This window comes from Ambystoma mexicanum, chromosome 2p, assembly GCF_040938575.1.
Source record: "Ambystoma mexicanum isolate Mex_15411 chromosome 2p, UKY_AmexF1_1, whole genome shotgun sequence".
NCBI classification, from domain to species: Eukaryota; Metazoa; Chordata; class Amphibia; order Caudata; family Ambystomatidae; genus Ambystoma; species Ambystoma mexicanum.
The window spans coordinates 636,396,023-636,411,430 of NC_090923.1; the positions used below are offsets into that span (position 1 = coordinate 636,396,023).

The 15,408-nt window shown below is 48.9% G+C and overlaps 1 protein-coding gene across 2 annotated transcripts in view; it reads left to right on the forward strand.

The window, feature by feature from the left end:
- Nucleotides 1–15,408, forward strand: part of LOC138566630 (acylamino-acid-releasing enzyme-like) — a 1,701,869-nt gene that overhangs the window by 283,719 nt on the left and 1,402,742 nt on the right. For both annotated transcript variants that reach the window (XM_069644170.1, XM_069644171.1), the window contains exon 4: nucleotides 12,914–13,040. In XM_069644170.1, the coding sequence (XP_069500271.1) occupies nucleotides 12,914–13,040 (127 nt within the window). The remainder of the gene's footprint in view (nucleotides 1–12,913; nucleotides 13,041–15,408) is intronic.

The window sequence follows — 15,408 nt, forward strand, 5'->3', positions numbered from 1 at the left end:
GTGTAGAGGAGCAGCCGAATGCCTCTACAGGAAGTCCTGCCCCTATCTTGCCTCTATGTTGAAAACCGGAAATTGCGACATGTGCAACACCAATAATGGTACCTATACCGTGAAGAATCTTTGAGGCAAGGTATCTGTTGAGAAGACCCTATGTGAAGTATCCCCGAAAGGCTGATGGTCTCCTGGGAGAGGCACCTGAAGAGGTGTGATTATGCCAAAGGAGAGAGGCTGGTGACGTCATGAGAGATAAGAGTAACACGTTAAGAAGGATGACCAGAGAAGAAAATGTATAGGGGATATGAAATCCCATGGTGAAGTAAAGGATTAAGAAGACTTTCTGCTTTATGCAATATACTTAGAACCACTTCTCCTGGCAATACGAGAGGCGGAAGACATTCAGGGTATACCATTCGGGGGTGGGGGCCAGCCTAAGGTAGCGGCTTTTGCCGATGACCTGTTGCTCATGCTAACAACCCAAAGGTGTCCATCAAGGCCAACATAGAACTGCTAACCAATTTTGGGGCGCTCTCAGGTCTGCGAGTTAACTTCCAGAAGTCAGAGTTAATTAATCTGTCCTTAGGGGAGCATGAAGCAAGGGAGACAGGAGCAATCTCCCTGTTTAAATGGAGTCCAACAGGGCTGCGATACTTGGGGGTGGGGGGGTTGGCGGTTAGGATAATCCCCTCGCTGGCGGGCTGGTTTGGGGCAAACTATGAGCCCATGCTATTGGCAATCAAAAAAGACCGAAGAAAATGGAGTGCACTAAGGATATCCTGGTTGGGAAGGGGGGCTGTTCTCAAAATGGTGGTTCTCCCCTGTGTACTCTATTTATTTCAGGCCATTCCCCTGCCAGTCCTGGAATTTTTTTTTAAAGAAATTAGATTGGGCGGTCAAGGAATTTGTCTTGTCTGGGAGGGTAAGAGGCTGCGCTTATCCAAGCGGCTACTAATGGCGTCTAGGGAGGAGGGGGGCCTGGCTTTCCCCGATTTTCACCGCTATCATGAAGCAGCACAGCTTATGGTAATCGGGGAATGGTTTTCGGTGGACTATCTTAAGCATTGGGTGAAAATGGATAGAGCTGTAGCTCGGCACCATTTGGGGGAAGTACTGTGGCTCCCACGAAGGCTGAGACTGCCTCAGCTTTACTTGAGTGCGATTACAAAGGGAGTGGTGGACAGTTGGGATAGGGCGGTGGAGAAGCAAGGGATTACGACCTTCCCATCGCCGTTCACTCCAATCTTCAATAACGGGGACTTCACACCGGGGCTGGAGATGGGGGCGTTTCTGAATTAGGAGAGTTGGGGCTGTACAACCCTAAGGGACATGTTCAGTGGTGCAAAGGTTAAAATGTTTGAGGAATGAAAGCAGGTGTTCGGGGTGGGAGAGCGGGAGAGGCACCAATACTTCCAGATTAGGCACTGGGTAATGTCTGTGGAGGTAAGAAAGGCCGTGACCCGAGATCTATAACGGAATTTGAACGGTTTCTAATAAGGCACGAGTGGTCCAGAGGGTTAATCTCAGATCTATATAGGCAACTAGAGGTCGCCAGCCCGAAAACCACCTGGGCGTACATGAAGGATTGGGAACAGCAAACGGGAGGCAGATTGGGACAAGAGGACTGGGAGAGATTATGGAAACAGATCCCAAAGATGGCAAAAGCGATCAAGTTGCAGGAGGCTTGGTATACATATATGTATGGCTGTCATTATACGCCAGCCCGCCTACATGTGATGTACCCGGCAACCTCGGGGAAGTGCTGGAGGGGCTGTGGGGAAGAAGGTACAGCAACTCGTATATGGTGGGACTGCCCCATTATCCGGCCTTTTTGGGATGATTTCACACAGGCCCTTACTCGGGCACTGGGAGAGGGAGCCAGCCAGGATCCCCGGGAGATGCTACTGGGGAAGAGGGGACAGGGGGGCGATGAGGAGAGGCAAGGAAGTACGAAGGTGAAAGTGATGTTCACTTTGGCTGCGATGGCCCTAATTGCACAGAGGTGGAAGACCCCTACGATCCCGACAGAGCAGGACTGGTTAAGGAAAATGTGGGATATAGTCTCGATGGAATGGGCAATTTATGCCACAAATAACAAATTGGAGAACTTCTCTGCGGATTGGGGAGAGACACTGGCCTATCTGAAAGGGGATTTCAGGGAACAATGGTGCCCTCAAAGACTCATGCTGTTGGACATCTATGGTTAAAAGGTTGGAAGGGGAACGACGGAGGGGGGGGGACCATTGGCGCTGTGGAAAGGGTTGGGGGGGGTTCAGTTTGATCCTGTTTTGATCGGTTTCTATCTTCTTTGTGTATTATGATGAAAATAATAAAAAGAAGTTTAAAAAAAAAGAAGGCTTCCATGTGCGGCATAAAGATTGCATGTGTGAAGAGTACTGCAGAAAATATAAGTTATTTTACAATTGTACAGACGCTCTAACGCATGCAGACTAAGAATTCTTAAGGCTTGCTATACATAGTATATAGACTGCAGGCGGTGCCGCCAACATGTATAAAGTTCTGGATATTCGATCATTTAGTAAGAAAGTCTCTATGGAAGAAGACCAATTGAAGGATATGTGTGTTGCAGCAAAGAATAGGTTCAAAACTCGAAGCAAGCACGAAGAGGTTGCCTGGCTTGGTGACGGAAGCAGCCAAGAACTGGTTATCAGCTGCGAAGAACAGTAGACGTGAGAAGCCAAGGCATCCCTTGTTGCGTTGCAAGGAGAGAACACCATGAATCCCAAGTCTTTCATTAAAGACTAATAAATGCTAGAATATGAGCAAATTCACAGTCTCTGATCACGTGAGCTGAGGATGAAAATAGACGAAGAGCATGGTGCACCCGAGCGAAAATAGCGAGTGCCTATACTCCCTTTTATTCCCAGAGACTAGAAGCTACTACAAGGCCGAGTTCAAAGATGATGACTGGCAGACGGCATGAGTGATGAGAGATATGAGCCTAATTGGGTGGGGAGACATGTGCAGGCCAGCCCACCAACACCTGGGGTATTAGCTTACGTGCTGCTAAAGCATTGAATATTCCAGAAGGGTACAAGTGTACACGCGTGCCAACCAATTATAGAAGGCCGCATAACGATGAGCCTTATAGTTTGAGAGCCAATCAAGTGTTGTGTTTCTAGTAGCTATCGAGAATGACTTGCACTATGACTTGCGTAAAGGAAGGGCAAGAGTGCCCACCTGACTATAGCGCTCCAATTACGATCCTATCCCATATAGAAAGTATACTTAGATATTCCCCTTGAGCGTATCACAATACCTTGTAGGTTTTACTTAGTTTGCCACTTAGTATGCCATGACGAATGACGAACCTTTACTATAAAAGTGTGATTTTTACAAGTTATGTTGAGAATTGATGTACGCCATTAGTTGATGTCCGTTGTACTCCCTGTTTTATACAATTGATATTAAAACAGGGACATTTGCCAACTTCCTGAGTCGGTTTTGTTATTTAGTCTGAGAAGTTATTCCCTGTCCCATCCATAGTACCACATGTTACCTTGAGTAAAAGAGCCCCCTGGTTTGAGTAGTGAGTCCTTCTATTTCTCAATGTGTGAGAGCACCCTTCAATCTCGTATAGGCAGACCTGCAACCTCTCCACGTTCAACACTGTCTCTAACTCTTGGATCCCAATAAAACGCCCTTTAACACATAACTGTCCAACTCTGGCCAGCCCTGCCTCAAACCACCCCTGATATCTCTCAGGCTCTAGAATATCATCCCTTATTGGTAGGGCCCAGATGTGGTTCATTGATGAGGGCCATGCAGTGACCCCTCGCATACCGGCGCTCTGCCTCCACACCTCCCACAGGACTCCCAATATCCGATGTTCCCTAATTCTTCTGGGTACCCTTTCCCTCGGGAACCACAACCATTCCCCTATTGTGGCTGGGCGCAAATTATGATTCTCTAGGTAAACCCACTGTTTATCCACATCTTCCTGAAGGTGTGGTACCATAGCCATTAGTTGAGTGGGTTTGTAGTATGACATTAAATCTAGAAGTCCTCCACACCCCCAGTCTTTTGGCAACACCAAAGTGTCATATGATACCCTTGGTTCCTGCCCTTGCCAGAGGAAGCGAAGCATCCGTCCCTTCGCCTCCTTCAACAGCTCCTCTGGGACCTTTACCGGCAACATTTGATAACTTGGATATCCTTCATTTTAGGACATTCAACCAACCCATCCACGAGATATTGTGCCTGCCCCATTCGGCCATTTCTCCATACATTTTGTTCAGCAAGGGTGGGGGAGGGGGGAGTTAGGCCCACTCAGGTCCACCAGAGAGCTGGTAATATAGACTCCCAGATATTGACTGCTCTCCCCCTTAATCTCCATCCCACAGCGCCGAGTGCTTCAACGTCCGTAAGCCCGTCTTTAGCGAATGGGAGTAGGATTGATGTCTGTCGATTTTACTTTAAATCCTGAGAAGGACCCATATTCCTCAATCAGTCGCATAGCTGATGGAACCGAGCTTAGTGGGTTCCTTAAGTGTAAGAGGACATCATCTGCATAGAGCCCCAGCTTAAAGTCCCCCCAACCCCACCACAATACCTTCCACTTGAGGCGCCCCTCTCAACCGCTTTGCAAGAGCCTCCATGGGCAGGGTGAATAGCAGGGTGGACAGTGGGCACCCCTGCCTTGTGCCACGCTTCAGCTCAAATACCCTCGACCTCTTACCATTGACAGCCTCCCATACCTTGGGGAAAAAGTATAGTGCCCGAATGCCATTCAAAATCTGGCTGCTTAACCCATATTTTCTCAAGACCCCGTATTGGAAATTCCATGCCACACAAAAGCCTTATTAGTATCAACAGTGTGGGATTACTCTCCTGATTCTCAGCCTGGTCCATTGGGTGCAGTGTTTTGAGTGTATCTGCTCCCTGCCACTACCTGATGAATCCGACCTGATCCGAGTGGACCAGACTGGGCATGACACGCTCCATTCTGGATGCCAGTACCCTGGTAAATATTTTTGCATCAACATTTATGAGAGATCTAGGCCAGTACGATTTACAGCTTTGGGCTAACCGATATCAAAGCCTGTCTAAAGGATGGGGGTGCCCTCCCCTTGGCCAATATCTGGTTGAAGAGTTTCACCATATGGGGAGCCAGCACATTGGTGAAGGCCTTAAAGAAACACACTGTATACCCATCGTCCCCTGGCGCTTTCCCTATCTTCATACCACAGATAACTTTCAGCACCTCATTCCGGGCAGGGGGACCCTCCAACTCATCAACCTCCCCACTATTCAAATATGGTAACGAGACTCCTTGAAAATATTGCTCGAGTTGGCAGTCCTCCACCACTGTTTCTTCATTATAAAGATCCTCATCGAACGGAGCAAATTCCAGCAATACTCTGGTCGTGGTTGAGTGGAGCATACTTTTCATAGTCTGTGCTTTGGGTAGTTCTAGGAGAGGAAATTGTACATTGACAGGTATTTAGGGATTATGGGAATCTAATACTCAAAAGAGGTTGAAAACTGCATCTCTCCTAAAAGAGTCACCACTTCCCCTTGACAGCCATCTCCTCCCATGTGCTCCTCCCCCCATCAGGATCAGGTTGAGGCTGCCTTCCCCTGGCCACATGAGAGGAGAGTTTAGGCTGGGGTTTAGTGATATCTCCACAGGATTCATCTCAGTTTCCTGTAGGAAAAGCAAGTCAAGCTTGGAACAAGTGACCTCCTGGATCACCAGCGATCTTTTAGTTTGGGAAATAACACCTCTAGCATTGAGGGAGTGTATCCTCATCTCATGTAGAGGACTAGCCATCGGAACATGTGAACGAAATCACACCCCTCCCCATCCTATAAAACTCGCCTGTGACCGACTTCAAAACCTCGACCGCAACCTGTAATGACTGTGAAATCACTGAAAATACCCAGAAACTTCCCAACAACCCAAGCCTCTCCCATCTCACCACTCCTCTGAAACCTGTTTCCTCCTGTCCCCGGCGTCCAGCCAGGAACCAATGGCAGCCAGTTCCCAAATGAACCACCAGAAGTACCCAAGCCCACAGAGTACCCCGCTGCATCACTCCACCTCCCAAGCCCCCTTTCTTACCGCACCTCAAGCCCCTTCTGCACCCTATAAGGTACCCCAAACTGGGCCCCTCTGCCTCAAAACAGGAAGGGCTTGAAGCTAACCACAGAAAGACAGAGGGCTTCATTATAAGTTTGCCGGTCCAGAAACAAGGGTGCTTGTAAACTCACAGGCACCCTTGTTTCTGGAGCGGGAAACTACAAGTCTGCCTGCTGGGGCCACTGTACCTGACAGGTCTGATCCTTCCAGGCGCAGCGGTCACAGTAGACAGACTTTTCACGGGAGCACCGGCACCGTTGGCAATGGTGCCGGTGCTCCTGTGTCCCCACTGCCATAGAGTCCGACAGGACTCTATGGCAATGGGGATTAACAAATATACCGGCGCCCGAATTCCTGGCCGCCGGACTTGGAATTAGCCGGTGGCACCGGGAGGGCAGGCGCTGGTAAATTATTCAGAGTCCAGCAGCAACCCGCCGGTAGCATCGGCAGGGTTACAGCCGGTCTCGGATTGAGGCCCATAGACTGCAAACATGACCTATCTACTGAGTCTAGATCAGGTTAGTTTCGCAGGAGGCGTGTTCCATTTTTTACATTTCCTGGAACCAGGAATGCGCTTCCGGTCCCTCTGCTCTGCTCCCCTTGATTTCAACCTTTTTGCTGCCCTCAGTTTGATGACCATCTCCAGGCCTTAAACTCCTCCTTCGCCCCCTGAATTTCCTCCACCATCACAAGTCATAGGGCCTCATTACGAGGCTGGCGGTAGCTGTGCCTGTAGTACTGGCATGTCTGGACGCCGGTATTCATTTTTTCTCCGGCGCCCAGAAATGGCAATTACTGGGTCATTACGACCTTGCCGGACCCGGTAATTGCCCTTTTCTGAGCGCCGGAAAAAATTCTTCCCCATTCCCATTGAGCCTCATAGGGCTCAATGGGAATGGGGAAGGTGGTAGCACTGGTACCATTAATAACGGTAGCAGTGCTACAGTCCTGTTCTGCTCGCCGGTGCCGGTACGCCCACCAGGTCAGACCTGGTGCCTGCAAAGGCATCCGCCAGTGGAACTCGTAGTATGGCGGTACAGTAGCAACAGTGCTGGTAGCGCTACCGGCACCATTGTTGCCTTGCCGCCATACTTGTAATGAGGCCCACAGTTCTGACCTTCATATTCAAAGGCCAGCGAGAAGGGAAAACCCCACTGGTACCTCACCCCCTTTCCTCTAAGCCACTTTGGCAGAGCGGATCACAAGCAATGTCTTTCCCAGTTTAAACGTGGAAAGATCCTGATAAATCTTGATCAGCGCTCCGTTGTAGGAAACTGAGTCAGCCTTCCTGTTTTTTTCTCCAGAATCCTAGCTTTTTCTGCATAATCATGAAAGCAGACTAGGTTTGAGCGGGGACCCCTCCCAGCACCCCCCGCTCTGTGGGCACGATCGATCATAGGGTCATTAGTGGTGTCGTAGTCGAACAACAGTTTCACCACTTTACTGCACATATAATGTCTTGCTCCGTCTCCCCTTCTCTCTGAGAATCCAAAGAACCTGATGTCATTCCTACTCTCCCTCTTTTTTCCTCCTCGCGTCTTTCCACATCAGCCAGCCTCTTATCTATCTGCGATTCCAAGATGTCAACTGATGTTTAATTGGTTTCCAGACCCTACAGCCTGTCCTCCACATTGTCCACTCTCGGATCCAGCTTGTCCAATCTGTGGCCAATGTCTGTTCTGATTTCCTCCAATAATGCAGCTATGTCTCTCTTCGTGGACATCGTATCAGGTATTGACTACGCCGTGTTGGAAGAAGGCGCACTGCTATCCGCCATAGTGGGACCTTTATATTGGAACTGTTGCAAGGCCCCTGCCGCCCTGAGGCCCGCCCAGCACACTCATTCCGACAAGGCAGATCACAGCCAACATTTCTGAGCAGCACAGAGCTGCGTCAAGTCGGTGCTGTTCTGCACGCCGCTGCTCCGATCATCCACCAAAACTATGGCGTCTCCAGCCGAATTTGCCCCAGAATTTCACCAGGGGTGCAGGGGGCAAGGCACAGGAGGTGCACTCACTGATGCCTCCGAAGGGGGGCTTCAGAGCGGCCTTGGTACCCTCAAAATCCCAGGGACTCAGGAGCGTCGCAGGAGTGCTACTGCATCTCTGCGCCCCCTGGTGGCCAACCCAATACTTGCATTTTGATGGAGGGCTCAGCTTTTGTCATTGACTTCAGTAGGTTATACATTTCCTTGGAAGCAGGCTCTCTATCCCCAATCTTTGAATCAGTTGACCTCTCAGATTGCTCGTCATCCGAGGTGTGTGACCTAGTTTTAGTCTTCAGTGAGAATCTCTTGATGTGGAAGAGTTTCATAGATAATCCAGTTGATAGATATTTCCTTGATCTCTCCAGTGAACCATCCTTCAAGTGCTTAAAGCTTTTAAGTGTTCGTCATAGGGTCTTCCATAGTGCCTTTGCAGGGCTCAAAATTGGGTTCGATGAGGAGCTAAAATCAGCTTCTGGGTGTCTGGCATCACCCAGTACGCACCACTGGGGAAACTGAAGGGAGCACTCGGAGCACTGCAAATCTAACATCTACATGAGATACACACTTTAACATTTTGCCCATTATGTATGATCCATTATGATTAAATGCGTACTAGATGTGTCCTAATTTGTCTTTATTAACTTTCTCAAGTACTCAAACTTGATGTCACAAATGCATGTCTGCAAGGCTCCAGCTGGGCTGGTAATCCAAAAGTAGCACCTGCTAGCTGTTAGTTTCAAGCTTTCCTAGACTTGAAGCAAGAGCTAAATAGCTCCAAGCAATTTAGAACATTGGCTTTTCTATAGTCCATTTACTCAGTCTTCAGGTTACACTGACTGTGAGTTATTTGCACAGTACAGCCAGATGTGCAAGCCTCCAGTGAACCGTCCTCCCGTGCCTCACGATTTTAAGTGGTCACCACAGGGTCTTCTACAGCATATTTGTACAGACGGTTTACTCCGTCTTTAATCTCTTCAGGTATCTCTGAGTGGGTGTTATTGGCAAATCTCAGGCAGATGTGCAAGCCCCTCTGAATTTCAGTGCAGCGTAGCAGGAGTCTATTTTTTCATTATACAATGTGACAAAGCACCTGCTTGACCGAGTTTATGGATGGTGAGGTCTCCAAAGGGAAACTTTGTCATGGGATAACAATAGTTTGTCTGGCCCCTTTAAGAAAATCGAGGAGTTGTGTTTCCACGGAGGCGGCAGCACAGGTTCTGGGGCTGAACTTAACCACACAAAAGTACCCCCAAAACAGTCAGCCGATTACATGCCGGCCCGCCTGCATGCAATTTACCCAGGGGTTTCGAATAGGTGTTGGAGGGGCTGCGGCGAAGAGGGGACAGTGGCTCATATTTGGTGGGATTGTCCGGCTATCCAGTCCTTCTGGGTGGTTGTCGTGCAGGCTCTGGCCCAGGCCCTGGGGGATGGCGGGGGCCAGGACCCTCGGGTGTTTCTTTTGGGAAGAGGTCAGGAATTGGGGAGGGTGGGAAGAGAGTGGGGCAAAGCAAAGTTCAAATAATCTTCATATTGGCTGCAATGGCTCTTATTGCCCAGAGGTGGAAGAGCCCCGTGATTCCGACGGAGCAGGACTGGTTGAGGAAAATGTGAGAAATAGTGTCTCTGGAATGGGCCACATTTGCAGTTAACATTAAGTTGCTGGATCTTCAAGCCGGATGAGTTGTGTTGGAAGGGTGGGGGGGCTTGGGTGGGGTTAGGGGAACAGGGGGAGGGGGATATTTGGGTTTTTTGTCATTTTAAGGAACGTTGTGATGCAGGGATTTCTAGGGGATGGGAGGGGGTGGGGGAGAGATAAGGGATTAGGGGGAATTGAATTGTTTTGTATTTTCCTGTTGTAATATGTATAAAATTCAATAAAAAGATTAAAAAAGAAAAAAAAGTCAGCCTGCAGCTTAAAGAACACAAGGAAATTGAGAACTCCAATATGATGGACGTAGTTCTCGAAGATGTGGTCCGCACTCATCGAATTCCAGCTACAACTCCAAGTTCAGCATTCCAATGAACCACATCGGATTCCCATTCCACCAGAGGGGGGCTGGAGGGAGGGTCAAAAGCCCTATAAAACCCTCTATGGCTCAATTAGATAGTGGTGGTGGAGGTCAGAGAAAGACCTCATTTGGTGCTGGTTGGCAAGAGGAAGAGAAGAAGGTGACGAGCGCTTTGAAACACATTGTGTATAGGTGCTATATAAATAAACTATCATATCATAAGACCGGAGACTGGAGCAGAGTACCTGGGACCTGAGATCAGGAGACGAGAGGCTAGGGTAGAGTGCAAAGAAGCAGACGGGAGGCAGCAGGGAGAACCTAGGAGACTTGGAAAAGGCAGATCCAAACGGTGGTGAGTGAAGCTACCCAGTTGGTTGGGAGAAGGATGACCCAGGTGGCTGGGGAAAGAAAAGTCCAGAAAAGAAAGAGACCGGGGAGGAGTAGAAACCAGTCCTGGTCATGAGGGAAGTGCCCAAAGGGGTCAATATGCCCAAAGGCATGAAGAAGTTAGGAGAGTTGTAAGAGATTTGGAGTATCTTCCGTGGTGTTTAAGAGAGGGGCCCGAAGGGGTGACGAAGTTTGGGGGAATATATGGCTATTGCAAGAAACTGTGATGTCCATCTTGGAAGGCCCGCCACTCATGGCCCTACTTACAAAATCTTTCCACTGAGTACTGTGATAAAGCAGAGGGTGTCTCGCCCACTAGTCCCCGGGATCTCTCTCTCAGGTGGCTAGGGCACGGCCATCGCCTTTTGATCCAGACCCTGGGGGTGAACCAGTGCGGGAGGATCACCTGGGTAAGGGGTCTTTGGGAAGTGGGGGTGAGGCAGCCAATGGTGAGATGCGGTATTCCCCCCTATTTTGTTTTATCTAACCCATCCTATTTTTTTGTATTTTCCGAGGTGCCAACTCTCCCCCCCGGCCCTTTTTTCACAAACACTGGGCCGAGGAAGAGGGTTACTGAGAGTAACAACGTTAACTTTCACACATCGTACTGGACATGTCCTGCTAATCTGGCCAGGCAAAGTCAGGCACTTGACTCTAAGTGCATACACCTGATATCAATTAGCTCTCCTTACTCTAATAAAAGGCAGAACCTTGAGACACACTCTAAGCAAGATGGAACACGATCAGAACTTCTGGGGCAAAGGCAAACCTACTGGAGCAGAGCGACTACCAAGGGACGAGAGCAGCGGGTCAAAAACCCCAAGAGTTCTCTACTGGAAGTTGTTGCCTCCGACAGGCAGCGAAAAACACAAGGAGAAGGCCAGATCCCACATCAGATGGCTGCATTGTGTTTCAAGGACGCCAGCGACCCACCCGGTTGAACAGCAGATGTGGGGAGGCGAGTACATGCCTGTGGTACTAACCTTGACTCGTGAATTGGAAATTGTAAAACTACGAAAGAAACGCACACAGCCGGTGAGTTGGCAAGCGACCTGAGAGACCGATGTTTGTTCAAATTTGAAGTAGCAACATTATATTGCAAGTGAAGGCTGCACGCGTGTGGATGTGACGCAAAGAAAGGCAGACTTTTTAATGAACTTTGAAGTAAGGGCAGTTGTGAAATCAGTGATACTAAGTAATGGAGTGGTCCGGCGAAAGGGAGTAGCCCACTCGCAAAGTCTCAGTGAAGGAACGTTGTTTGAAGAGATAAAGCGAATGAAGCGCAAAAGTGAAGTAAGCAAGATTAACTCCTAGAGAAGGGGAGAGTGATAAACCGCAGACTTTGAGTCGAAGTGGTCCTGCGGTGGTCTGTAAAGAAAGCCACACCCATTCGAAAGTCTTCGACATCTGAAAGTGGTCAGAGCCCGGGGGGGGGGGACACAATGTGTAATAAGCTTGAGGAAGGGAGCCCCCTTTCAGGTTTTTGTTGAACTTTGTCGTGAAAGGTTTGAGCCCGACAGAGGGGAACTTATGTGAACTTTGTTGTGAGAGGTCTGAGCCCGACAGAGGGGGGCTTACATTAACATTTTGTTGAAACATTATTTGGAAGTCAGGAAAAGGGACTTTAACGTGGAAGGCCAGGGGGGCCTTAATCCACATTTTGTGCAGCTTATTTTATTGAAAACCTAGCAAGAGTGTCATCCTGCCTACAGGGACAGCCTTACTCCGTGAGGTCTAACGTGGGGAGGAGAGCTGGTTCAACCACATTTATTGTTTTGGACACTGATTTTTCCTTTGCATACATTTCTCCTTTTATACACTTCTTTTGTACAAGCGATAGGGCAGGAATTAGGTTTTGTTAGTATAGGCCATTTTGATTTGACGGACTCCACTAGGACAGTTTGGTTTATCGTTTGATGGTCGAGACTACTCCCATCTTAGTTATTGGGCAAAATAGGAGTTTCTCCAGCCCCAACAACTTCAATAAAGGTTTTGCAACTTGTCCCCATTGTGTCAGTGTCATACTTGTGATACCATGCCTCACCTACAGTACCAAGTAAGAGTCAGAAATAGGGTGTTGTAATCCTTTTAAAATGTGCAGCTTGTGTGGACATACTGGCAGAACTGTTTGTAACACTTTACTTTCAAGGGAGACATTTTCCTTAGTGTTTTTCTAAACAATGTTTAGTTTATTTTGGCCAACCCCTTTGTTAACTCAATATCCGTCTCTGTCATCTTTGTTGAACGATATCTACTGTGTGACAACAAACACATTTCTGAAATGAGTAGCAACAGTCCAGCTTTCTGGGGCAAATACAACAGATATGTCAACATTTAATACTGACCGAGCAGGTTGTTATGTACAGATGTCAAATAACGATAATGCTTTTAACCAGTAATGATGTAGTAACTTTTTTTTCAATGTTTTTTCAGAATGGTCACAGCAGGATCTGGACCGGAACGAAAATGTGAAATTCTGCCGACAGTACATTGTGTTCCATGACAACAAATCCATTGTCTACTCCAGCCCATCTGGGAATGCTACAGAGATGAAAGGAGAGTATGTGAGATTCAAATAATTTTGCACAGTAACAACTTTGCAGAGAAACTGACTAATGTTGATCACCTTCCGACCATGGCTGCCAGTCAAAACCTTAGTTTCGACTTCTTGCCTCAGACCCCACTCCCTGCCTATCATTCCCAATCATTAAGAATGTAATCCTCCATGGTCTGATATGAATTATGTCCCACACATTAGAACTCAAACTTCATCTTCCATGGCAGTCCATAACCAGTTTTCCATCCAGCATGAATGTTGGAAGCTATCCCTAAACCACTATTTCATTTCATAATTTGCACTGTTGCTCACCTGTGTCCTATTTACTATGCTCTGTTTAAACCTGTGCTACCATTTAATAGTCTTTTGAAACCCCAGTCCCAGTCACTATGCTGTTTCAACACTAGTGCCCTAGTTCACTTTAACGGCAACAACCAGCTATGGGATTCTGTGTAGTTTAATTTGCTGTGCAGTGAGGCCATGCCACTTCTGCTACCATGTTAAATAACGGAAATAAAGTCACGGAACGCAGTCCGACTTTATATAACGCCATTTCCCCATGGGGTCTGGCATGGATTCACATGCTCGTGAATATTCCCAGTCAACAGGCTGGGAATCTTCGTAAAAGAAAAAACTGTTTCACTTTCACTTACAAACTGTATTTCTCCTTTAAACCAATCACTGTCCTCTGGATCATACTGCCCCCATCCAATGACAGCCCTCCCTAAGCCACTCCTCTGGAAGCCATCTTCACCCCACGTTTCAGTGTTGGGAGTCCTCGAGTTTGCTCTGCAAGCTACCTCTACGTTTTTCTGTGTTTTCAATCGAAAAAAGGTTCTATTTTTGTTCCAAAAGAGCCTGTGTGTGCTTTTCCCAATCTGTCGACAGTGGGATCCGTTGTCAATGAATTTCAGTGCCCCTCAAGAGCGAAGACTGTCGAAGATTCTCGAAGGCCATCGGCCATACTTCGCACCCTCCGACCATGACGGAGGAGAAGAATGATGGAAGGTCCCTTTTCAAGCCCTGCCCAATTGCGGGCTACGGAGTGTGTTTTGTAGAAGACAAGCACATGCAAAGCCTCTACTGCCTGCACCCAGACCATAAAGAGGTGGAGTGCGAGATATGCCTCAGGTTCTCCAAGAAGATGACAAGGGACAGGCACAGTAGACAGGTGGCGTGGCTTAACGCTAAGGCCCGTGCCCCGAGCAGGGTCATGCCTCACTCAGGACCAGCCGCTCTTAGGAGCGGTCTTCTAAGTTCTTTGAGGGTGCCTTATCTGTGGGGGCCCAAGAGAATGCCAAGAGCCGCAAGTCCCAGTACACAGGGTTTGCTGTGGAAGCTGGTCTCAAGCTGGAAAGGGCACGATCGACATCACCCTCGCCTCCATTGCCAGCCTGTAATCAAGCTCCACCTCGAAAAGGAAATCATCTAACTCGGCTAAACTGCGAGAAAAGTCAGAGAAGCCACAGACGGAGGAGAAGGCCGAAAAGCCCAAGCAGGCCCAATTGGCACAGGCTAAGACTTAGTCGATGATGGAGTTGGTGACAACTGTTATCACGGCCGCTAAGGGAGCTGACCCTGTGAAGGTAGCCCCCGCAGCACAGAAGGTATCACTGCTCCCAAGGTGCGACAATGCCACAGTGACTTTGGCAACGTCTGCTGGCACACCAGAAGGGGAGGAAACCGGGGGGGGGGGGCGGAAACCGGTTCAGACCTCGGTTCAAGCCCTGCAGGGGGGACAAAGGGTTTGCAGAGGCTCCAAAACAGCCCTCACAGGACGTGGCTCAAGCCATAGAGGTCTCGTCCACGGACGACGAGGACCAGGCGTCCTTAAACATGGTCCACAAGGAGGAGGGCGACGGCGACAACGGCGCATAGCCTAGTTTTCCGATCCCGCCAGCTCAGCCGAGGGATGTCTCTGGACATTCTGTTGACCCTTCACACCTTGGTGTCAGAGATCCAGAAGAGGATGCCACCGGGCCCGGTTCAGCTTCCAACGAAGAAAAGGAAGCATCATCCGATGCCTCCATTTCAGCATCCACATCCGCGTTGGGCCCCTTCTCTCCCAGAAGAACCAGATGCGGGGACGGGTACAGCCATGACTACGGACGACGACCAGGATATCGTTGCAGTGGACAGCGAGTCTCTGCATTTGGATGCACCACATAGGGCATCCCCACCGGACGAGGTGAGGTTGTTCCACTCCATGATCGCCAGAGCCTCTGAGCTATTTCAGCTTGTGCCCAAAGAACCAGGAAAGAGGGTTTCTTGTACCAGAGGCGCGGGCCAAAAGGAAGACATTTATGGCGGTGCCCCTTCTAGACAACGTGTGGGAAGAGGGTCTGGCCCTCATGATGAACTATTGCACGGC